The sequence below is a fragment of the Echinops telfairi genome, unplaced genomic scaffold (genome assembly GCF_000313985.2).
Source record: "Echinops telfairi isolate 266 unplaced genomic scaffold, ASM31398v2 ScPeMD7_3;HRSCAF=10, whole genome shotgun sequence".
In the NCBI taxonomy this organism is placed as follows: Eukaryota; Metazoa; Chordata; class Mammalia; order Afrosoricida; family Tenrecidae; genus Echinops; species Echinops telfairi.
The window spans coordinates 27795449-27821489 of NW_022103899.1; the positions used below are offsets into that span (position 1 = coordinate 27795449).

At 48.0% G+C, this 26041-nt stretch overlaps 1 protein-coding gene across 2 annotated transcripts in view; it reads left to right on the top strand.

Moving 5' to 3' along the window:
- Window positions 1-26041, top strand: part of CDK15 (cyclin dependent kinase 15) — a 116257-nt gene that overhangs the window by 85642 nt on the left and 4574 nt on the right. For both annotated transcript variants that reach the window (XM_004701534.3, XM_045296308.1), the window contains exons 11-12: window positions 13203-13251; window positions 19395-19534. In XM_004701534.3, coding sequence (XP_004701591.1) covers window positions 13203-13251; window positions 19395-19534 — 189 coding nt within the window. The remainder of the gene's footprint in view (window positions 1-13202; window positions 13252-19394; window positions 19535-26041) is intronic.

Here is a 26041-nt window from a genome sequence, read left to right on the forward strand (position 1 = left end):
TGCGCTCAGCCTCAGGGAAGCATCCCGGATTACCCGGGGGTCTTTCCACGGGAGGGGCTGAGGCCAAAAGTCAGGACAGCGTGACCGAGCGCCCTGTGGGGACCCGGGATCAGACGCAGAATGAAGAATGGAGGCGGATGGGCCCTGCGGACGCCCCGCGGGTTTCAGAACGCTCGTCGTTCCCGCCTCCGACCGCCGGGGGGAAGCAAGACCGAGCTGGCCGCCGGCACACCAGACGGCAAGCTTCTCTCGCGGCCAGTTTCATTTTGACCCTAAGTCAAACGGGGAAGCTCCATCTCAGCCGACGCCACCAAGGGATAGATTAAGAGTGTTATCTAAACGATCTACAGTGCTTTGGGTTCAGACGGTTGCTAAGCAAGTCCGCGTGGTTTGCCTGAACACAATGTGCAGCCCAGACTCTGCGGCCAGGGGCAGTTAGTCCTGGGATGGGCCTAAGAGAGGTGTGCACCCTTCTTATTTGACGTGGACGTCTTTTCCTGTACTATTTTGGGGACCTGGGCGGGGGTGGGGGTGGAAGTGACATATTTCCTTGTTCACTAATTGGCAAAGATGGGAGAAATTGTATCATTTTAAATGTGCCAGGCATTGTTGCGCTGGGTGCTGTTGAATTGATTTTACAACTCACAATAAGCTCATATGACAAAGTAAAACTACCCACAAAGGGTTTTCTAAGTTGTTGTCTTTATGGGGACAGATGGCCAGCCAGATCTTTCTCCTGGGTGGGTTTGAACTGCCAATCCTATGGTTAGTAGCAGAGGGAGTAACCGTTTGATATATGTTATTGTCAGCCCTCACTGCTGCCTAAGGAGCTCTGGGGTGCTGTTGGGTAACTGCTGGACTGCGAGCTGCAAGGTCTGCAGGTTCAAACTCGCCAGACACTCCACCGGAGAGAGATGAGGCTGTCTGCTTCTGGAAGGATTTACAGCCTCAGAAACCCTGTACAGAGTCCTGACGAGTCTCAACTGACGCCATAGCAGTGGGGTTTTTGAGGGTCCTGCTGCCTGCCGAGGCCAATGAGGGGAGGGATAGCTTTATTTCACAGATGAGGAAACAGAGGCTTTCTCCCAGGGTCGAAGAGAGAGGCAATTTCTGGATTGGAGATGGGCCAATTCACGACTAAATCTTGTTCTCTTTCCAGAATAATGTTGTATCCTTCCATTCCATTTTGCAAGGTAGTTCTGAGAAATAAATTAAAATTTTTTTAATGCATCTGCTGTATGCCTGGCTTTTAAAAAGTGCTCAAGAGTTGTTAGTGGCCCTTTGTTTTTTAAACAGGTGAGGCAAGGTAGATGGAGCCATGGTGGCAAAGCATTTAGCTGCTAATAGAAAGGCCTGCAGCTCAAACCCAGGAAGATTACAGCCCTGGGAATCCTCCAGGGCAGTTCTGCTCCTACCTGGAGGGCCACCCTCTGGGGAACTGACTGGACACAACAGGTGTTCGTTTTGGTTTGGATCTGGCAGTTTAACAAGTCACTCCGTTGTTCAGGCTCCATGGTTCAGACCCAGGTACAATGTGTGATAACCGCTGCTTTCTAGCCACCCCATCCCCACCCCACCACCCCCAAGCCTGTTTCTTTGAAATTAGCTCACTTAGAGGACTTGGCTTCCCCTACATGTCAAGCACATCTTCAGAATCCAGAACGGCTTTTGGTGCTGCTTGCTTGGGCCTAAAACCCTTACCTGCCCTTCAGTTTTCAATGCCCACCTGCCTAAATCTGAGCTCTGTGCCCCTCACCGGAACTGCTGAAATGACTATCCACTCTATGCTCACATGGCCCTCCATTGGGAGGAGAACCCTTTCCTCTTTACAAACTACATGATGATCATCCAGTAAGACCCCAACACACACACACAAAGAGCTGCTGCAATCCAATCGATTCTGAAGCACAGCAACCCTATAGGACATAGTTAAACTAGCCCATGGACTTTCTTTATGGGGACAGAGCACTACACCTTTCATCTTCCAAGTGGCTCACAGATTCATATTGCCGACCTTAATCATCGCACCGACAGGACTCTTTGGCTTACCCCATCGTTGTTAGGTGCCAGCAAGTGGGTCCAGACACAGACTCTTTGTGCATAATAATGAACATTCGATGCCTTTCTCACCGTCGTTGCTGTTTGAGCCCATGGTTGCAGCCACTGTAACGTTCTATTTTGTTAAAGGATTTCCCCTTTTCACTGCCAGCCCACTTTACCAAGCATGATGTCCTTCGCCAGGGACTGCTTCCTCCTGATAGCATGAGCACCCAGAACCCATGCGAACCCACGCCATACTGACTGCAGGCTACAGGCAAGCCTGCGCACCCCGGGGCCTGCGTCCCGGGGAAGCCTCCCAGAGAAGGACGATGTTGGTGTTCCCACCAAGAGAGAGCAACCGAAACCTTACAAGCTGCACCCCACCAAAGGTAGAAAACTTGGAAGATCTGGGAGAAAAATATGGCAAAACTGTTGAAGCCCGACTCTTAGACTTTGCATTATTGAATGGGGACTGTGAGATGGGGACTTAATAGATGTGATTTCACTCTGAGTCACCACACCCCCATCTCCTTAGGGAACTATTGTCACCTCTATTTATAGATGAGTGAGCTGAGGCCCAGAGAGATACATATTGGCCTAGAGTCACCCCACTAGTAAATAAGGTCACCCCGAACACTCAAACCGACTGGAGTCGAAGGCAGGGTGGTACCTTTAGTCCATGCGACCTTCCAGCCACCAAAGGGCAGAGAGTGATTTGATCATTAATGCAATGCCCTAGACTCCAGACCCACTAATGCTTTTCCAAATCTGTTTGCAAATGAGTGTTCTTCAGCCCAGACTTGCCTGTAGAATCGGTAAGCACGGAGACATGTTTGTGAACTGTAATGTGAGTGGACTCCCTACCCGGGAATCCTGCAGGCCTCCCTTGCTACAGCTAATGAAGCCGCCAGCGTTCTTGGAATCTGTGAGCAGGAGCGGGCTCATTACTGTCTCGCTTCTTGGAGAGCTGCCGAAAGCTCCTGGGGAGTTACTATTAACATCTTTATTAACCCGACCCCCAAATCAGTCAGTGAAATTAATTTAGATACACAGCCCTCTTTGATCTTCATTCATAGTTGCTTCTAGTTTCTACATTTATTTTTAGTTTCCTCATCTTTAATTTATTTGGTAGCAATTATTAGTTTTTTTATTGAGGGGGACAAGATGATCTTAGAAAAATTGCAAGTGATTAAAAAAAAAAAGTCAGGTAAAAAAAGAATTTCCCTCCAGCACAAAGAAAAGCAGCTTTGAGGTTCCTATATCATGAAACCTTCTCAAACCAAAGGCTTCAACAGTAACGTGCTTAACTTAGCCTTCCTGGGTTACTTCTAAGATATTTAAAAATAAGGTCTATCAATTTGTTTATTTAATTTTTATCCAAGCAGCCAACTTTTCATCCACCAAACACGTATTTATTGAATGCTAGGTTGTAGGACCACCGCTTGTCTGTCAGTCTGTCATCCTGTGCTGGCTTGTGTGTTGCTGTGATGCTGGGAGCTATGTCACTGGTATTTCAAATGCCAGCGAGGCGACCCAAAGTGCACAGATCTCAGGGGAGCTTCCTGAGGACAGACCATGAAGAAGGAATAGGCTGCCCACTTCAGAGGGATTAGTCACTGAAGCCCCTATGTATAGCACGGAAACACTGTCAGACTGAAACCTAATGAACATTGTCAGAGATATTGCCAGAAAATGAGCCTCTCAGGCAGCAAGCTAGTACTCAAATGACTGAGACAGAGCTGCCTTCTCAGAGTAGAGTCAACCATATGAAGTCGTCGATAGAGTGAAGCCTTTGGGAACGTCATTGTCTGATAGGGTACGATTGAAAACGAGAAGGAACAGCCACAAACATCACTTACTAATTAGAACTTGGAATGTATGAAGTATGAATCTAGGAAAAGTGGAAGTTGTTAAAAATGAGACGGAATGCATCAAGTTCAATATTCTAGACATTAATGAGCTGATATGGACAGGTGTTTGCCAATTTGAATGAGAAAAGGATATGGTTTACTCTCATCGTGCTAGGGGCATGGCATTGCAGTCATCCTCAAAAAGGACATATCTATCTTGAAGTACAATGCTGTCAGTGATAGGACAATGACTACCTGCATACAAGGAAATCCAATCAATACAACTATTGTTCAAATGTATGTGCCACATGAAAGCTACTGAAGAAGAAACTGAAGAATTCTACCGTCACCTGTCTGCAATGGATCGAACAAGTAGTCAAGAGGCATGGATACTTACTGGTGACTGGAGTGCAAAAGTTGGAAACAGAGGAAGAAGGAACAGTAGTTTGAAAAACCTTTTTTTTTCTTTTCAAAAATAATGGAGAAAAGCTCTGCTGGTCGGAGCTTTTGTGGTGTGCATTTTTCCCATTAGGTGAGCATGGAGAAACTTGCTTTGAGTTAGTGCACCCAGTGGCATGGCCTGGGAAGGTTCTTTCTTTTTGTAAAAGCAGTTTCGCTCATTTTTTGTGATGGCCGATTTAAGAGAACAGTGTGTGGCTATGAAGTTTTGTTTCCTGCCCAGGGAAAAATGCTGTAGAAACTGTTGTGATGTTGAACACATATTACAAGGATAGTACTATTGGGAAAACTCAAGTGTATGAGTGGTTTTCTTGTTTCTAAAAAGGTGAAATGTCAAGTGATGGCAAACCTCCTTCTGGATGTCCATCAACTCCCAACACGAATGAAAATGTCTACAAAATCCATGCATGTGTGCTTGATGACAGATGATGGACCATTGAAGAGATGGGTAAGTTACCTGGACTATCTTGGAGCTCGGTTCAGCGAATTTCAATGGGAGGTTTGGGAATGAGAAGGGTTGCTGTGAAATGTGTGCCTCGGGTTCTGATTGGCCAGGAAAAAGAGCGTTGCATGGAAACCTGCCATCTCTGCAGTGACCCAGACTTTTTATCCCAAGGTCATTACTCGTGATGAGACATGGTGCTATTCTCATGAATAGCAAACATCAATTGAAGCAAACATCAATCAAGCCAGGGAAGATACTATCTGCACCTTGCCCAAAAAAGCTCATCAAGTGAAATAAAAAATTAAGAAGATGCTCTTTTTTTTTTTTTAACATGAGGGGGATAGTGCATTTGGAGTTCCTTCTGCCAGGTCAGATTGTTAATCAAGCTTTCTATTCAGAGGTTCTGAAAAGATTGCAAACCAGTGTGTGATTAAAAAAAGGCCTGTTCTGTGGCAGATGATGGACTGGATTTGCCACCACGACAATGCACCTGCTCGTGCAGCCATCTCAGTGAACCAGTTTGGGGCAAAAAAAACAGCATGCTTCTTTTGCCCACACACCTTTTTCACCTGACCTCACTCCATGTGACTTCTTTTTGCTTCTACGAATGGAGAGGGACATTGAAGGACAGTGATTTGACAGCATAGACGTGAAGAACAAAGTGAGGGTGGTGCTGTCAGCCATCCAAACAGGTGAGTTTGAAGACTGTTTCCAAGAATGGAATCACAGGTTTGACAATTATATTAAGTGTAATGGAGAGTACTTTGAAGGTGATAAGGTTGTCTTGTAAAAAAATGTAAATATATCGCTTTCGGGGAAAATCCAGGGTTTTTTTTTTGGGGGGGGGGCCTCATGTGTTCTCAGTGATAGAAATGAAGCTGGACCTCACATGGTGGAATTTTGCATGACCAATGAGTTCTCCATCACAAATGCTTTTTTCCCCAACAACACAAAGGATAACCATACACGTGGACTCCTCCAGGTGGAATATACAGAAATCAAACCGACTATACCTGTGGTAAGAAATACTGGAGAAGCTGAATATCAGCAGCTAAAACCAGACCAGAAGCTGACTGGGAGCAGACCATCAATTGCTCATACGTACCGTATATACTTGAGTATAAGCCGACCCGAATATCAGCCGAGGCACCTAATTTCACCACAAAACACTGCATTAAAAATGTTCGTGAGTATATACTGTAAGTTCAGGTTGAAGTTGAAAACAATTAAGACCAATCCACTAGAGACAAAGTATGACTTTGAGGCTATCCCACCCCAATTCCGAGAACATCTCAGAAACAGATTTGCTTCATGAACACTGATGACAGAAGACTTGAGGAGGACACCGAGAGCATCACTGATGAAGACAGCCAAAGGTGATCGAAGAAAGAAAATATCAAAGTGACTGCCAGCAGAGACTGACACTTGCTCTTCGTCACAGAGCAGCTAAGGCAAATGGAAGAATGATGAAGTCAGAATTGAACAGAACCTTTCAAAGGCCAGCCCTAGAAGACAAAGCCAACTATTATGATGAAATGTGCAACGACCTAGACTTAGAAAAGCAACATGGAAGAACATACTCATCGTATCTTAAACGGAAAGAACTCAGAAGGAATTCAAGTTTTGAATGGCAATACTAAAAGAATCTGTGGGTACAACATTAAATGATGCAGGAAGCATCCAAAGACGATGGAAAGAACACACCGACTTACACAGAACTCGTCCACATTCAATGGACATGTTGTTAGGGGAGACCAGTCCCTGTAGAAGGACATCATGCTGAGTTGAGGATCAGCGAAAAAGAGAAGGAAGACTCAGGGTGAGATGGGTTGGCACAGTGGCTGCAACGACGGGCTCACACAGAAGAGGCATTGTGAGGCTCGGGCAGGACTGGGCATGTGTCATTCTACTGTACGTAGGTTCGCCGTGAGTGGGAACCAATTGGAGAGCATCTAACAACCACAGGCGGTCGGGGCTGGGGGTTTCAAGAAGAAATTAGGCATTGCTACCCGCCTTCAACAGATTCCTTCCAGGACTGAATTCACTGCTATTGATCCCAACTCACCGTGATCCTACAGGACGGAAGAAACCTGCCCTTGGTGGTTTCCAAGGCAGCGGAGCTGGACAGGAGCAAAAAGCCTCATCTTTCTCTCTCAGAGCAACTGGTGGTTTTGAACTGCTCACCTTTTGGTTAGCAGCTGAATTTATAACCCAGTACACTACCAGGGATCTTTTCAACCTAGAAGGGGAAACAAATTAAAAAAGCCCATATCTCAAACAAACAAACCAAGCAACCCCACTCTTGAAGAACTGTAGTCAGAATGCTCCTTCGAAGCAAGGAGCTTGTTATCAGGAAGGGCCAGTTCCGGGAGAAGGACATCGCGTTCGGTAAAGTAGAGGGTCATCGTGGAAAGCAGAAGAGGAAGACCCTCAGAGAGCTGATTGACACGGTGCAGCCACAGTGGAGTCAAACGCAGTAGCGAGATGAGACTGGCTCAGGGCTGGGCAGTGGCTAGTTCTCTTGTACGTAGGGTGGCTCTGCGCTGGAATGAGGTTGACTGCGCGTCCGTGTTGTCAAATGTTGTATCGTCGCATAGGACTGTAAAGTGTGATGAAGTTAGTATTAGCTCAAAGATCATTGGTTATGTGGACAGACATGTAGCATGGTACATGGCAGAAGGGAGACTCCTGAGGGGCCCGTTTAACTTCTCCATCCACCCAAGAGCCGTACCTGTGCTCTCTCTTCTCTACTTCTTCTGCAACAGACCTTTGGAGAAGGGGTATTTTCTCAGCGTCCATAGCATGTTTCCATGCAGGATTTTTATCCCCCATGCAGGATTAGAAAGCCATGTGCTACCAATATGAGATGGGGCACGAGGCTCCAATGCCAAGGAGCACGGACAGCAGAGCCCTGGCATTTAATGTCCTGATGGTGCCCAACGAAGACCCTCAAGCCTGGTGATGTGGCACCAGAGAGCCACTTTTGCACTTTCTGGTCCCAAGACAAAAGAACCCGAGGAAGAAGGAAGCAGGCAGCGAAGAGGACCATGAGTGTGTGCTTGGGGTGAGGGGAGAAGAGGACCATGAGTGTGTGCTTGGGGTGAGGGGTATGCACAGCGAGTAAACTCCCTTCGGATTTCTGCAGCACAGTTTTAAAGTTGCTGCGTGAGACAGCTCAATAAGGCTAGCGACATTATCACCTATTTAAATAAGTGCTATCACAGGAATGCATTGTATTCAGGAAATTCCAGAGGTGTAGTTCAGTGGACCGAATGCTAAGATAACTCTCCGGTGATTGTGGCCGAGTCTATGGTAACTAGAAAATGTTTTACCTCTAGCGGAGGCTCTGTATGGTCCAGGTCCCGCTTTATCAGCCCATCAACAAATCCCTACTGACCGAGGTTCCCGTACCTGAATCCCTTGTATAGCGAGCTTTGGTAAGATTTGTGGAAAAGGATCATTTGATGATGGTAGCAACCATTCTGCCTTTATTTTCAGTTTACTTTATTGAGTTTGCAAATTAACGTGGAGAATCTTTTTTGTTTCATTTGATCGCTTGCTTGGCTCTTTCCCGGGATTATGTGGTAGACTGCTAGCCAGAAGGTTGAGCCCACCAACCGCTCCAAGAGAGAAAGATGAGGCTTTCTGCAACCTTAACAATTTACAGCCTCGGTATGCCTAAAGCCTCAGTTCTCCAGGGTCCCGGTGAGCCAATAGCACTGCCTTGAGTCCCAATCGACCACCAATGGGAACTCTTAAAAAGACCTGCTGAGCGTAGATATGGAGAGCAACCGATCAGAGACATACATATCACAATCTTTTAGAGAGAAAAAGGAAATGAACTGGATCCTAACCAATTATTTTAGAGGCTTAAAATCAGAGAAGCAGATTCATCAAGGGTACTGTGTCCAGCGCCTACCTGCGTGTGGCTCATTCTCTCATTGACCGCCAGCGCTTTAGCTACTGGGAAAAATCAATGCCCGAGAACCAGGGTCATTTCGCATCAGCTTCTCTGCCGGGGAGTTGGGGTGTGTTGTGTGTGTGGAGTGTGTGTGAAGCAGTAGGCTTTGAGCTTTGACTCTGAGGCCTAAGGGCTCACTTACTGGCCAGCGACACATTAACTCCTCTACCTCAGCGAAATCGGTGCTGAAGGCTAGCGGCCGAATCCGGCAGTGCAAGCTCGGAGCCGCCCTTCTTCTTCGCTCTTTCAGGCCATCCTCTTGCAGTGGGTTTCTGAGCACTAGTTTTCCGTGGCCCGGCTTCCTCCCGCAGCCTCCTTTAACGATAAATTACATAGGTGTCAGGCGCTGTGTTCTGCAGTTTCATATTCATGGATGGATTAGGGTCTCACAGCTTCTCCTGAGTTATGACAAAGGAGGAAATGAGCTTTAAGAGGTGTGTGGTGCATTGCTGGTGAGGGGTAGACGCTGCCCTAGACCAGAGACCCTCAGCCTTACCTTCAGAGCAGACACATCTGGAGACCATTGAAAATAGCCATTGCAACACAACTAACCAGCACCTGAACCCCTCTCCTAGACAACTTGAATCAGACTCTGGGGTCAGGGGTGGGGTGGAGAAAGGGGTTTCTTTCTTTAAAAGCACTCTTTCACCACCAAGGAGTGGATTCCGACTCACATCGACCCCACCACAGGTCGGAGTGGACTGCACTGCGGGTTTTCAAGGCTGTAAATCTGTACAGACACAACCAGTCTTGACTTTCTCATGAGGAGAAGGAGCTGGTAGGTTTGACCTTGTGATTCGTAGCCCAATATGTAACCCACTCTGCCACCAAGACGTGCGCCCACTGCCATCGGGTCAATTCTGTTTCTGAGGCTGTTGATCTACGAGAGCAGATTCGCCTCATCTTCTTCCAAGGAGCAGCTGGTGGGTCTGAACTTTGTGGTTAACAGCCCAACACCTGGTAATGCCCCCAGGGCTCTTTAAAACATCCTACGATGCATTGGGCTGCTCACCTTAAGGTCAGCCGTTTGAAACCACCAGCCACTCCACAGGAAGAAGACGAGGCTTTCGACCCCTCTACCGAGCTACAGCCTTAGAAACCCACAAATCCCGATGGGTTGGAATTGACCCCATGGCAGTGAGTTTGTGTAGCCGTGGTGATGTGTAGCAGGGTTCAGAACCACTGCGTCAGACCATTCCAAAACAAGAAGAGGGCTTCGGAGTTGGGGAGAAAGAAGACGAATGTGTGTGGAGCCCCCTTATGTGTCAAATGCTTCATTTTATTGAATCCTCCCGGCAGTGGGGCGGAATGGATGGAGACGTGAGCCCAGGTGTGTGTGAACATTGGCCGACCAGACAGCCGAGAGGCATGTCTTTGGCCCACGCGGAGGACTCAAAAGATATCCAGCCAGTCTTACAAGCACTTGGAGGAAGGTAGAATTTCAATACTGGGAAACAGCAAGTATAGAAAATTTCAAGGAGCAACAAGGCAAAAAAGAGGAGCGAGACAAGCTCAGGGCTAGAGGAGAGAGGGTAGATGGCAGAAATACCATCGTAAAGGGGCGCGGAGCGACTCCTTCCTCGGTTTAGCGTGGGCAGGAGAAAAGGGGTTACTACCGCGCTACAGACAAGCTTAAGAGTGAGGTAACATCTGAACTCTCACAGCAACTCTGTGCAGTAGGGCCTAGAATTAGTCCCCTTCTGCAGATGGGAAAAGAGAGTCCCACTGAGGTTAAAGAATACCGTCAGTGAGGTCACAGAGCTAGTAAGTGCAGAGCCAAAAATCAAATGCCAGGTCCAAGGTCTGAGAATAACCACACCTGATCGCACACTGCCCGCCACAGTTCAAAGAAAGAGGGAGAAGAGACACGTAGAATGTATTACGGAACATACTCAGGGGCAGGCACTTTGCCTTCGTGATCTCATTTGAATCCCTGCAGCATCCTTGTGAGGGGAATATGGTCCCTGGCTTGAGTTAGGAAACCCAGGCTCACAGGGCTCAAAGAGCTCGCTTCAGGAACCGACAGAGTCAGGCGTCAAGTCCTCACTTGGTGGACCCCACAGCTTGGCTCTTTCCGATTCTCCCAACAGAAGGACAACTGTACAATTCGAAGTCATACAAAAATACTCAAGGCCGTATTAAAATTCTAAAGGCGCTCTCAAAGAATTATCCACGTGGGATGACACTGACCACGGCGCGGCAGTGAGTTTCTGTCGATGGGGCGGGACGATCCAGGACAGGAGGATCAGCACGGTTGGCTCACGGCTGGAAGATGGTATTCAGTGCCGTTGCAGCGTGTGTGCAGAAGCCGTGGGAGGGGCAGACCTGAAGCTCTCTGTGGTCTCCGCAGCTGGAACAACAAATGAGCCCTCTTTGAAAAACAGGCCGGCACATGGGGCTCAGGGATGCGGGAAACCGAAATGGGGAGACGACTAGAATGGGTTTCCCCATGCATTTTGGAAAATAGGATATGACTGAATGAGAAAATAGTTTAATTTTGTTTAGCCAAGGAAGAGCTGTCAACACCTTTGCTAAACAAACCTGTGAGGAGGAGAAGCTGGGCAGTACCAGGAGAGTGATGTGGAAATCAACACCCTTAGGAAAGACCAGCTTTTCTTATCTGTACTGCTTATTTGCATTTAGGCACAAGTCTCCTGAGCAGAGAGGAGGGCTCTCTCGTCCAAGTGCTTCCTTGAGGGCCCACCTGGGACTATAAAACATCAGCAGAGCACTGCCTCTTCGAGCGCACCTGACCTTGGACACATCACTTAAAGTCGCTTTCTTTGATCACTCCTTTGAATTGACTCCTCTTAGCAGGATAAATTCAATTTTTAATTGCACCCTCATTTTTGTTTTATTGTGGTGAACGGTCGTAACAAAATAAGCCAACCATTTTGACACGTGCATTCAGTGACAGGAATGAAATGTGCCGGTCACGTGGTGCAATTACCGCTGCTGTCCAAATCTCCAAATGTTTTCCTTGCCTGCCCCAAAAAAGTCGCCTACCCTTTAAGCAGTCCCAACACAACCCATCCCCCGACACACTGTCTCTGATAATCAGCCGTGAACTTTTGTCCATTTGAACTTAACCTGGATTGCTAACCACGAGGTCAGCAGTTCAAAACCACCCGCTATTCCTCAGGGGAAAGACCAGGCGTTTTACTCCAGTAAAGAGGAGTCACAGTCTTGGAAATCGACAGGGACCACCCCATCCTACACAGGGTCACTATGAGTTGGCATCGATTGGATGACAGCGAGTCTTTTTGCGTTTTGTTTTTTTAGTTATCAAAGCCATCATGCATGTTTTTTCAATTACATACAAGTAGATACAGTAAAGTGGCATGGACGTGATACATCTCTGGAACTACTATCAACAACTCGGTTACTTGTCTTCTTGACCTTTCCCTATGCACACCCAACTGTGAACGTGAGCGAGTATTATCCCAGGAATTCTTTGCCCAACTACAATGAACTGTTTGGCTGTGGCAAACAGCCCAGGTTCATCCCATTTCGGAAGGAGGTGGGAAAAGAAATCTTTCATAGCTCACCACGAACATTCCAGGCCCCTGAACTACATGAGTCGGAAATATTCAAAATGAGAGTTGAAATACTCTTTCTCAGCGCGGAATGGGAGTAGAAGCTTTGTGAGAAGGGAGCATCGGCCATCATCTCTGATGCCCACTAAGGGTCCCCTTATGGCCCTTCAGTACAGTAAGCATCCAATTGAATGAATAAGAAATTGTCCCCTGTCGTGGTGGCCTTCTCCATATCAGGAAGCACATCTATCCAAATGTAAACATTATCAAGAGTGCTCCCTGGCAAAATGGCAAGGTTGACTGTTGTCCAGGTGGGATGATCCCAGCCAGGATTCACTGCCATTGTTCCCACAAGTGACTTATAAAATCAGCCCTCTTACTTTTTACTGCTTAGTGGACTTTTGAGGCTCGGCCCTGCCATCCATCACATGACTTTTCATGCGTGCTTGCTTTGTTCTCCATGATGAATTGTAAGCTCTGCAGAGGGAAGGGGGGTGGAGGGAGGCGCCTTTTGAGCTCTTTTGTCTACTCCGACATCCTCGGTACACGCTCTGCTCACAGTAGATGTTAAATAAATGTTTGTTGACTTTACTGCTCCTTGAGACATCCCATAGGATCATAAAGACTTTACAGTGAGAAGAACCCCCAAAAAATCATCTAACTGAAAACAAATGAAAAATCAATCTAGTTTGCCTTACTGCCTCATACCCAACGGCTCATTTACCCCCAGCCATGAGGAAGCATTTAGAGCTTAATAATATTTTTGGCAATCCGTCTATTTACTTGTGAGGCAGGGGTGGGTGGGCAAAAGATACAGGTAACAAAACAGTCGGCATTTCTTCCCATCATCTCCGAATGTACTGTTTCACAATGTGACTCATGCTCTTCGTGTTTCTGTGTGTGCTTTCCAGAATGGTTCCCGCTGCCTGCGCCTCCAAGCCTTCAGAGGGTCTGGAGCAGGTGAGCACCGGGTGCTTATTTGGGAAGGGCTTATTCCTGGGCCTCTGATCACCGAACAAGCCTCAGACAGAAGCGGAGGAACCACCTGTGATTCTGTTTGGGTTTTCTCTGTGCACAGTTTTCTCTCAGTGAGTTTTGTCATGAAACCTGTTTTGTGTCCCCTCAGCCATGCCCCAGACCCTGAGAACAAGGGAGTGTTGGCCAGCAAGAAAGCCTAGTGGGCTTATTATTTTCTGATACAGAGAGACCAAAGAACATCAGTTAGTGGCTACGGGGTCGGGGGCTGGTGGGGGGCAACGGCTTATTCATGGAGGACATGCCTTCCAGGCCCTCTCCATGCAGTCTCGGCTAGGACCAGGGCAGACTTTTATTACCAGCTTTCAACAAATCCCTAGTTTCTTTTACAAAGTACAACAGAGAATAGAGACATTCCGGGAATAGTTAGCTAACTAAGCCATGCCAGGCAACCTCCGGGCTAAGAAGAACTCGGTGTTTTCGGACAATGACCAATTACAATAACCAGTATTATTTGATCTGAGAGTAATTAGCGGAAGCTCTGTTCTTTTTTGCTTCAGTGAGGAAGCAAAAAAGGGCCCTGAGGAGAACATCAGAGACCGGGGAAGGAGCTCAAATGTCAAAGAAAAACACCCTCTCGCAGGTGGGGAGAGATGGAAGAGCACATCACCGGCCAAGGTCCTCACTGACCGGGTGAGCGGTGTTCCACGCTGAAAATGTGGTATCGTTTAACCTAGCCAGACATACCCCGTTGGATTTCAACAAGCTTGCAGTTCGTGTGCTTTTAAGAGACGCCAAGTCAGGGTTCTCACTGCCACCGAGTTGATGCCAATGCACCGCGACTCTGTAGGACCAGGAGGAGCTGCCCCTATGGGTTTCTGAGACTGTACTCATTTACCAGAGTAGAAAGTCCCATCTTTCTCCCACGGAGCCACTGGCGGTTTTGAACTGCTCACCTTGAAGTTAGCAGCCCAACTGAAACCACTGCACCCCCAGGGGTCCTAAAATCTCTGATTGGAGCACACAGTCTTCTGATCTGGAGGGGGACAGGCGCCCCCTGTGCCACGAGGGTCTAGCAGAGTGCAGACCAGTTTTCCAAGAGTTCAGCGGATGGGGACCACAGCAAGAGGGCTCGCAGTGGATCTCTTAGGGGCAGGGACAGTCCTCCACGGGCTGTCTGCACATCGAGTCTTATTTCTAAAAGCACAGGACAAACTGAAGCTCCCCCAAATTTTTGGAGACGGTTTCTGGGAGCGGCTATTTATCATTTCATTTGAGAAGTACAAGCTTTCTCTTGTGCCGAAGCCCTGGTGAGAGCTATTAGCACCACCCCCTTCGCCCCCAGCTTCCTATCATTTCACTGCTGGCTTCCAAAGCAAACGGTAACTCCAAACCAGCAAAGCACTGGCGCACTCCGTGTTGCTGCTGCCCCCACGGTCTTTTGGCAGAAGATGCTACCCCCAGCCTCCTGCTGTGGCCCCTGCCCGTTCTCTCGGCTCCCAGAGTCTCTGGTTCCCAACAGTGTTTACCTTTCCTCAGACATTTGGGGTCCCAGCTCAGATCGTCCAACATGAAGTAATACCTGGAGCTTGCTGTCCAGTGCGTGGATGGAGTTTAAGTTCTATCAAACGGAAAAAATCCAGTTTCTCGATGGCAATAGCCCCATTTCAAGTGCTCAGTCAGCACATGCGGCACGGCTGCCATATTGGACAGTGGCGTTGCCTTGTTCTCATCAACAGAGGAAACTCCACTGGCCAACACTGGCCTCGATTGTCACACGAGGAAGCTCTTGGTGCTGGGAAACATCTGTCACTGAGGGAAGAGCATTAAAATGGAAAAACGTGGCTAACAGTGTGCTCCCTACATTATTTCAGTCCGTCCTCACAAACCTGATTCCCCTTTCAAATACGAGGAATGTTAGGCAAAGTGAATTTCAGTAACTTGTCCAAGTTTATGCAGCTAGGGTAAGTGGTGGAGGCAGGATTCATTCGGTATGTGTCTCTGCGGCCTTATCCAATCCAATCAGGTTGCAAATATGGTGGGTGAAAGGTGCCAGCGGCCAACATGTCACTGGCTTTTCTGCAAGAGTCTTTCAGGTGTGTAGTGGGACCATGCACAGACTGTAAACCATCTCAGGCTTTACTCCATCACCAAGTCTGATGTTCACTTTCTTATTGTGCTTGTTTCTATTGACCCTGAACTCCCAACATTAAATGCTGAGCGTCGTTGGCGCTCAGCACATCTTTTAAGACCAATGTGCACATTTCATCCTTTTTAGGAGTTTTAAAAGCAAGGGGCTGTGGCAATTCAGGTTGCTGGGATGCCTCGTTGTCATGTTCACAGGGACAGACAGTCCCTGTCCCCGCTGCTCTCGACATACCAGTGGAAATTGGGGCAGCTCCTCCAGCTGAAAATATGAATCATAATTGTATCATGTTATATCTATCTTCAACCTAGGAATACAGCCTGAAAAGATCATTGCACACATACCCAAAGACTTGTCTTTGGGGATATTTGCCACAGTATGATTTTACACTTGACCTTAGCTGAAAGGCTGAGAAGTGATATCACGGTATGATTTTATTAACATTTCTTCTAGTACTAACCGAAAAAGACAACAACTTAAGCTTCCAGGTATATAAACTGGGGTTTGTCCACGTAATGAAATGCTATGCAGCTGGTCAGACGATGTGCTAGGAACCTACTCAGGAAAGAGAAAATGATCAAGGCAGCCACGTGAAAAAAGCAAGTTAAAATCGCACGTAGAGTGTAACACCACTACGCTATTAAAATTCGGGGGACTTTTTCCCCCTCCCTCTCCACCCTCGCTTCTAAGGAGCACTCTGCTGTACTTCTTGGCACGGTACTAATACTCTTCACCTTGCTAGGGAACAAGGAACCCTCGAGTATGCATTGGGCTGCTGACAGCAAGGTCAGCATGGAAAGGAAACATTCACATCATAATTTGCCTACCAGCACCTTTCCCTATACAGCACATGTTAATGAATATTATTTGTTTGGTTAACTACTCATGTTAACTACTGAACTTGTCAGGAGTCATCTTGCAGGATTCAAAGAATCTACCCGAACGAATGAGAGCCTGTTGTTAAAGACAAAGAACTCATGGTGAACCTCTCCTCCAGGTAATGTTTCAAGTCGTGAGAAGTGTTCCATTGCCAAAGTAATGCATAGTTAGTGTGGAACCCTTAGAGAAGGGTGAGGAAGAAAATAAAAATGACGCCCCCACCCCCACTCAATGAGAATCACCATGGCTTGGCTGTTCCTTTTCTCCTTTCTTTTTTTAGTCCTTTCTCTGAAATTAAATGTGTCTGACTGAATTAAATTAAAATTTTATACCTGGAAGCTTAAGTTGTTGTCTTTTTTCAGTCCTTTCTCCCGATTAAGAACACAACATGTTCGTAGCAACCAAGAACTGAAACTCCGTGCCATCTAGTTGATTCTGATGTACACATAGGCTTCCCCAAGGCTGTGAATCTCTATAGGAGCAGATCGCATCATCTTTCTCCCATAGAGAAATGGGTTTGAACCACTGACCTTGCTGTCAGCAGCCCAATGCGTACTCGAGGGTTCCTTGTTCCCTAGCAAGGTGAAGAGTATTAGTGCTGTGCCAAGAAGTACAGCAGAGTGCTCCTTAGAAGCGAGGGTGGAGAGGGAGGGGGGAAAAAGGAGCTGAGACCAAGGGCCCAAGTGGAAAGAAATTGTTTTGAAAATGATGATGGCAGCATATGTACAAATGCACTTGATACAATTGATGTATGAATTGTTATAAGAGCGTAAAAGTCACCAATAAAATGATTGATAAAAAAGGAAGAAGTGAGGGTGGTGAGACTTTGTCTCACATGCTTTGGACATATGGTCAGGAGAGTTCAGTTTTGGGAAAAGGTCAAGCAGAGGGCAGGACAAAAGTAGACCTTCAAGGAGATGGAGTGACAGAGTGCACGCAACAATGCGCTCAAACATAACAATTGCACAGGGTCAGGTGGTGTGATACACAGGGCCCGTATCAGTCAGAAATGGCTCAGTGGCACTGAACAGCAAGGCCCACACCTGGTGTCCCACCTGGGCTGCTAGTAAGAGCTGAGACATGAAGGAAAGACCCAGAGCACTATGGACGGGAATCGCCCTACCAGCCCTTCTTCCGGTCACTGGCTCATGACACCTTGGCCTGAGGTCCCTTCTCTCTCCACTGGCCTAGAAGACAGCCCTGAGAATTTACATCTAGCTCTATTATCTTGAGTCTATAAGCAATTATCCCTAGGCTTGTAGGTAGTTATCTGTTTGCAGAAACTGTTTCATATCATGGGAACGAACCTGAAAGACTGTTATGCAAATTGTATGGAAAAATTAGGCAAATTACAGGTCTGGGCTAGGACTTTCAGCCCCTTGGTCATAGCTGCCAGAAAGAGAAAGGGTGTCTGTCTGCTTCTTCTCACTTTAAATGTGTATGTCCAGGGGACTTGAGGCAAACCTGTCGATTTTGCCTGTTGGTGGATTTGCCGTGGTGTTCCGTGGTCGTGCAACTTCATTTGCCCCCCGAGACTTGAATTGTTAGAGCCATTTTAAGGTAACAGAAAAATGGCACCGAAAGTACAACATTCCTATATCCCTGCTCTCCCCCAGTACACGGTTTCTCCTATTACTAACATCTTGCATTCTTGCTTTGTGTTTGTTACAATGGAAGAACAGAAGTGGATATGTTGTTAACTAAAGGCTATAGTGTACATTACTAGTCACTCTGAGTTGTACTGTCCTATGGGCTTTGTTAAATGCGCCACGTTGTGTCTCCTCCATTAAAGACTTCTACAGAATGGTTTCACTACCCTAAATGTCCACCTATTCATCCTGTCCCCCTTGCCTTGGGGCCCTGAGCAACCACTGATCCCTTCACTGCCTCTACAGTTTTACCTCTTCCAGTTTATCATACAGTTGGAATCAGACAATAGGTAGCATTTCGGACTTGCTTCTTTCACTTAGTAATATGCATTGAAGATTCCTCCACACCTTCTGTAGCTGATCACTCGTTTCTTTTCACCGCAGAATAATACTCCACTCAATGGATGTACCACAGTTTGCCCATTCTCCCATTGAAGGACATCTTGGTCAGACAACAATTGAATTCTGAACATCAGTCTTGCATTGATTATCTTCCAGGATCTGCAGTCCACCCACCCCACGACCCCCATGGGTTTTTCGTCTTATAAACTTGTCTGTGGGTACAGAGATGGGTAGACTTGAACAATTAGCACTAGATTCTCGAATACTTTGCAACACTATGATAGGAAGCATGAAGACCCACGCAGCTCTGAAAGCTCAGTGCCCTGCTGGTCTTCCCAGGTTTTTTGTTAGCTCTTTCTTTCAGTTTTCGTTCCTGGCCAGCCTACTGGCCTTGTGACCACCTTTGAGCTCACGGGCACCACAGAGTCATCCTGCTCTCGGTGGGAATCACTTCCTCAGGTCTGCCTTCCCTGGCTGCCTCCTCCCATCCCAAGTCAGGTTCCAGAATTTTTTATCCAGCCATTCTTGTGTTTTTTGTTTTGTTTTTTTGATGCATTTGGTTAATGCCTGAGCCTCCTATGAGACTGTATGCTCTCAGGCCTGACCACCTCCTAACACATAGTAGTTGCTCAATAACCAGATTCGCTCATCTCCAAGGATAAAGGCCATTTGCTCTGTCGCAGTTTGGATATGTAATTAATAAGGTGATCTTTCTTCCCAGGATTTAGCAGCCCCAAGGCTGGGAGCATGTTTTCAGTCCGGCTTTGCTGCTCAATGGGGGCTGCTGTGTCCCTCAAAGCAGCAGCTTTAATTATGTGTCTCTGCTTCTATAATTATAATTCTGTGTCTTTTATGTACCTGGTGCCCAGAGACACCGTGGGGGTGAGGGAGCGAAATAATAGAAGGTCGAGATTCCCCCTCCCCCTTCATCTGAGTTGCAAGGCAGGTTAAGCGTTTCAGTGTGGGGGTGATTTTCCCCCCTGCCATTAATTTCTGTCATCCAGGAAAAGTCCCTCGAAACCCACTTGTTCATCTAGCCACCCCTTTCCCCCATTGCCCCACCCCTTTTATCTTCTCATTTTTTAGAAGACCTTTTTCTCTCACTTTTCCAGGTTGGGCGGGGTGCCTGAAGCTGAAGACTTGGCCTCTCGGATGCTGAAGGGCTGTCCTCGAGCCCGGGTCTCCGCCCAGCAGGCCCTGGTTCACCACTACTTCAGCGCCCTGCCTTCGCAGCTCCGCCAGCTCGCCAATGGTGAGGGAGGGAGGATGTGTGTGCGCGCGCGCGCGCACGGGTGCGCGTGGGTGGGTATCAGGGACCTGTGCATATTCGGGGGTAAAAAGAGATCATGGAATTGTCCCCATATGTCTAAGGGTTTTCTTGGGACTGTGGAAGATCACAGAAGGTACAGCAGTGTGCCTGGGAGAAGCAAGCTGGAACTAAGCTTCTCTGGTTTTTGCGTGGAATTCTCTAAAACCCTCAAGGCCTGGTGGGGAGTGGTGACAGGGCCCCCTTGTAGTGATGCAAACTTTCCATGCACACACACACTCGCACTTAGTAAGTGGAAGGGGTGACAGGTGCCTGGCTGTCATTGGTTTACCTGCCACCCGGCAGGAGAAGGAACACTCGAGTTTCTAGACCCCCCTCTTCCCTTTCCGACGAGGTAAGATGGTAAGTAGCACAGTCGTGTCCGGAGCACGGCTTGGGCTGGTCTCCATCGGTCATCTGATGCTACAGGAGGAAGCTCCGGGGCAGGGAACCTGAGGGAGGTTTGCGCCCTGCCAGGCTGAGTGCCCACTGGGCACACACAGTTAACCTGAAATAATCTTTGCTGTGAGGGCCTGAAATCATCCTCCAAATCTGAAACCAACGAGGGATCATGTGACAAGGGGCATACCTCAAGTTTCTCAGAACCAGGTCACCAGGGGCCAGCCGAGGAGGTGGGCTGATGCCGGCTGCTTGCAGGGAGGTGAGGTTTCTCTGGCAGCATCTACCGTTCATCCAGAAGCGTAGAAGCCCTGAGTAGGATGGCGGGGAGCCCCGGTGGCATAGTTGTTACGTGTGGGACTGCAATCTGCAGTTGGACACTGCCAGCCGCTCTACAGGCGGAAGAAGAGGCTTTCTGCCCCCATACAGGGCTATGGTCTGGAAACCCACAGGGGCAGTTCCATCTTGCCCTATAGGGTCGCATGGAGTCCGGATTATGGTGACTCGATGGCAGTTCGTTTTGGGGTGGCTTTGGGCTTCAGCGGGGCGGCTGTGCGCTGCATAAAGACGGATAGAAGCAGACACCCTGTGTAGGTTGTCTATGCGCTGAGATTGACTCCCTGGTAGCGGAAGCCCAAGGCAGGCACATGCAGGAGGTTCCTGGAGTTGGGATGAGAAGAGGGCATAGGGATGGGGCCGGGCAGAAGTGGGGGTGAAGGTGTGACAGGGCAAGGATGAAGGTGGGGTGTACTGGGGACCATTATCCAAGAGGCTGAGACCGACAGTGTGGTCCAGAGGTCCAGTTGGTCCAGTTGGCCCCAAGGACATGCCTTACGGGGGCCAGAGCTCTTTGGTTGGGACTTGATGGGACATTTCACTTTCACGTGAGTCATCGAGGATCTTCAAATACCACCATAAGTGTACAGCTGGGGGTTAATGTCTTACTTAACCCCAAAAGAAGAGTCAGTCATCGGTATATGTTAAGTTGTCCTGACGTGTCAAGGACATATTAAGTGCTATAAAAAGTTGAGGAAAAGGAGGCTTAGCCTTGGCCTCAAGGATCTTACAGAGTGGGAGGGAAAGGGAACGGAAGAGGAAACAGGGCGCCCTCGTGCACATATTAGCACAAATCATTTCCAAACAACTGAAATCTGTGCATAATCAGCTGCAGACGTGCAGATGTGTGTGCTCCAGGCAACGCTCTGGCGCCGTGAGCATCATTCAAGTGAGATGGATTTGGCTGGAGGTGACACTGGAGGGGGATTTGGAAGGAGGGACCCATGGGTGCAATGTATGTATGGGCTAGCCCAGGAGGGGAATGAACGACACTCCAGACAGACTTAAGGAGCCCTGTTGGTGCAGTGGGTTAAGCGCTGGGCTGCTAACTACAAGGCCAGCAGTCCAAACCCCCCACCCGGACTAATAGCTTTAAGAAGCTTTTAGAAACCTTAAGACTTGGTGGTGGTGTGGGTTGGGTGGTGTGCTGCTAACTCAAGTTCAGCAGTTCAAACCCATCAACCGCTCCTTGGAAGAGAGGAGATTGTCTGCTCTTGCAAGGATTTAAGATCTCAGATACTCTATGTGCTCTACCCTACAGGCTGGACTCGGCTCGGCGGCAGTTGTTTTTTTTTGTGCTTCCAGAGAGATTTGTCATTCTTTCTCCATTCCTGATAGGTCTCCCTCCAGTTCATCTCTATAGACCCCTGCCCTTACTCCAGTATCTATACCCTCTTCCCAGTCTGAGCCGCTAGATCTCCTCAGGTTGGGACGCCTCACTTCATAAAGCCACATGCTTACACACACACACCCCTCTCCACTTAAAGACACTACCCCCATAGGAACCCTCCAAGATTCTTCTAGGTACTGAGAATCCCTGCAGATCTCGAGAATTCAACTTTTCTGGCCACGAGCTTTTGCCTGAAGGGTAATTAGGAAGGAACAATCAATCACTGTCCGGGTGGATGTGTCATTAGACAGTGTGGGTTTGAGTCTTCCTGGCAGACCTGAAGCAGATCTACCCAGAGAGAGGCTCTGGTGCATGTATGTCTAGGAGAACATGTGTGTGTGGTGTGGATGTGGATGTGTGTCTGGTTCGTGCATGTCTGGGGCGGGGAGAGAGCAGAGACAGACAGAGAGAAAGATCTGTATTCCAACTCTGTTCACCCAGCTGCAGAGCCCAAATCTGCTTTGACACTTTCAGAGAAATGAAGAGCTGGAACCTTGCAGGAGCCTGCCTGCGCTGGGGGGAAGCCGGGGAGTGCTCACAGCAGGAGGGAAGTTGACTTTTCTTTATACATATAGGGGTTTTTCCATGCAGAGTTTAAATTATGCCTGATAAAAGGAGTTTCGTGGATGTTTCAGTTCTTTCAAATTCTCCTGGCTTCCTCCCAATTAAATGAGGTTTGTCAAAGCCACAGGGCTCTGCCGCCGCCGCTGTGGCCAACAAGCACTTCCTGCAGCGACATCTCGAATCCCCGAGGGAGAAGATGAAAGGGCCGTGCGCCAAGAGACAGGGAGGGGGTGGGACTGGGTGTGCTCGCGTGGCGGTGGTGATGCAGGGAGTCGGTACAGAGACAGACCGACAGTTAGGACTTCGGACAAGTAGACAGAAAGCAAAGCCACGTGGGAAGCTGGGAATTAAAATATAGAGGGAAGGAGGGGCCCTTCCACCTAGCCACCCTCGCTAAAGGGGGTGAGGGGGGGCACCTCTGCTATTAAAGGTGGCAGTCCTAGTCTGCTTTCTTGACACTGCCACTCACCCCTATCAAGGGCCTCCTGCACAGGCAGGAAGCACCAGGGGGATCTCCCAGGCCCCCGCTTGCAGGGACACAGAACCTCTGTCTATCCTGGTAGCTGGCTGCCACAGGCCGAGGGTTGTGGAGAAATCAGACATGCTCTTGTGAGTAGTTTATCAGGAGAGCTTCCCTGCCATCATTATGCATGAGTGTTTGCTTTCCAGTGGCATTTCGGTACGGAATCAGTTACAGGCTTATTTTTATATCATTTTATTATTCTGGTTGCGGGATAGACCCTGTCTTCCCTTTGATCTGGAAGATGCCAGCGATTATTGTCTGTCCGCTGAAGAAGACAATTAAACCGTGAGACCCGTGGATGGGAAATAGGTGCCAAGTGGATAGGGCAGTGGAATTCCCAGTGACATAGGCATCCCCACAAAACGAAATGGTGGCATCATCCCTCCCAGTTCTCCCTTCGGGAAGCAGGCGGGCTCTGGAGAACACTTTCTCTGAGCTGTGGCAGCAAACTCGGCGGCAGAGGAAATTGCTCAGGGGGCTACTGACGAGGGGAAACCAGGAATGGCAGGATCCATTTCCTTTTGGAGCCCACAGTGACGTGGAGAAGCGTGGACATTAGAATGGCAAGCAGGTGGGGACGTCTGCCACGCTGTGACATGTTCCCTTATTGACTCTGAAACACCTGAAGAAACATTTTTCGAAGGAGAAATTATTGGTACTCTCTCTCAAAACACACCCAACAGCAAGCTAATTGCTTTCCCAGATGGCCAGGGAGACACTTCCCACTCAGACACATGCTTACGGCCACACTTGCAGTCCTCCTGGCGTGCCCACAGCACAGGATGTCAGCTGGGGGCAGTTAAGACCTAAAATTAGGCCCTTGGCAACTCTCTAATCTTAGCTGCAGGTTTGGCTCCCTCGTTTAATTCCCCCTGCCCTCTGCATGAACTTGGGCTCTGGAAGGGGAACACTTGAATGATTTCGGGGTGGGGGACAAAAAAATCATTAAGCTGCCCCTTCTAGAAACTGGCTCTACTCTGTTCTTGCTGGAAGCCTTCCAAATATTACCCTTGGAAAGTTAAGACTGATTTGTGATTGGACACTTGCCATTTTGGACCACTGAGCCACAAGGTGTTTTTTTTCATTTTTTTTTTTTAAATCGAAGGCAAGCAAATGCCTCAATGATTTAAGAGTCTGGTCCTTAAGCCATGGTCCTTGATCATCAAGAGATCAAAGGCTGTCTCCATGGGTTGCTCCCATTTTGCTTTCCAAATCCCCCGGCTTGAGTCTCTCCCATTCCTTCCTAGTCTAAATCCCTCTTCTCCTTCAAAACAGATTTCAGCATCTTAGGAGAAAAAAAAAATTCTAAAATTCAAGAGCTTGCCGTTATTCCACAAGTATGTTTGTGCCACGAGCCATGTTGTCCTCTACATTTAATAGAAGGCAAGGCCTTCGTGTCCACCATTAGTTACACCATCCTAGTGTCTGCATTCTGCAATAGCCCTTACTCATATTGCCCCATTAATACCTGAGGATTTGGGGGGGGAGGGGGTTGATCCAGTGAGAGCCCTTCAGGCCTTCTAAAATAATGTGACCAGGTTTTAACATTGGTAAAGCGGGACACCATTGATAAAACTCATATCCTGGTGAAATAGCCACCTGGCAGCCGAAAACCATATACCCTAGCTTGTCGTGCATTCTTTCAAAAAATTGGGACTTTTAAAAAATGCCGCAGGACACAAGAAAAATTATTAAAAATCGGGACTGTCCCACCAAAAGCAGGCCGTCTGGTCACCTTATTCTAAGATGATCTAAGTCCTACGGTGTCACTTCCCAAAGCTCGAGCCTCTGGGCTGACTTCCTTTCACCTGTTTGCTTTCAGAAATAGTTCGTTTCTCCCACCCTTCGGTCATTTTGTTCACTGCTCCATTCTGGACCTCTTCCAATCGCTGTGCTTACCTGTGAGACTTCCCACCCAGCAAAAACCCGGAATTCTACCATAGTGGAAGAATTAACTCTCCATTCGTTCATTTTACCGAGTGTCTAATGATATTGTGAGGGACGCAACAATGAATTAGTCATGGGCCCTGTCCTCAAAGAGCTTACAGTCCCTAAGGAAAAGAGGCAAGCAGATTAATAGCTGCCGATCAAGTAACCACACGTGTGAAGTCCTTCGGGCACTCAGGCGGTGCCGTGGAGGACGCCTTTGAGAGTGGGCCTTGCATGATGCGGAGATAGGGATGGTTTGGGAGGAAGGACATTCCAAGCAGAGGAATGTCTTCATCTTCATACCAACTTCATTTTAGAATCTTTTTAGTAGCAGTGGCACACTGCGGACTCATACGCCATGATCCTTTTTATCACGTCTTCTTGCAACAAGGCTAACACGTGAACGAAGCTTCCTCGGGTTTTCAAATCTCTCTTCTTTGTTCCTATTATTATCTAGTGCATTTCGAGTTTACTCCTGGGTGGAGCACATAGTAAAGCTCTCAGTTAGTAACCGGCTATTGGAGACCACCCAGAGACACTCGGGAGAAAATCCCAGCCTTGAAAAATTCCATGGCATTCTGTCCCGCAACTTGTGAGGTCGTCAGGCATCAGAAACAACTGCACCACAACTGGTTTGATTTATTAGAAGTTCGCAGTTCCACAAGGCTGGTTTTCAGGAGTTGAGGGTTGATAGGGAGATTCTGAGCCGTGTCTCTTGACCCTACTGTGTTGTCTTAATGTTCTTTGAGGTTAGTGGTTCAAAACTACCAGTTGCTCCATGGATGACAGATGAGACGTTCTACTCCCATAAAGAATTGCAGTCTTGGGAGCCCACAGGAGTAGTGCTACTCTGTCCTATAAGGTTGCCTTGAGTCAAAATTTACTTACTGGATTGAGTTTGGTTTGTTTTTTAAATTTTACCTTTCTAGTGTTGAATATTGCCACGGCTACACAGAACCCACAGACAAAATCCATGATTGAAGGGTCTATTAAGGTTGTCATGACAGTGGGAAATGCTCAAGGTAGTGTATCAGGATATTACAAAGTTCTTCTATGTCTTCTCATAAGTGCCCAATAGCGCTTCCCTTCCCTGCTGGAAGCCTCAACCCAAAAGCATGCAGTCCAAACTCTGTGGGTTAGCAAACCCAGCTCCCTCTATTAAGCACCCCACTCCAGGAAGCCTCTGTCCACAGGCACTCAGCTCCACTCTATGAGTCAGCAAGCCCAGCTTCCCCGATTAAGTGCCCAGAGGCATTCCACTCCACGAAACGGCCTCCTGTCGCAAAGACTCGACTTAATTTGCTCTGTGGGT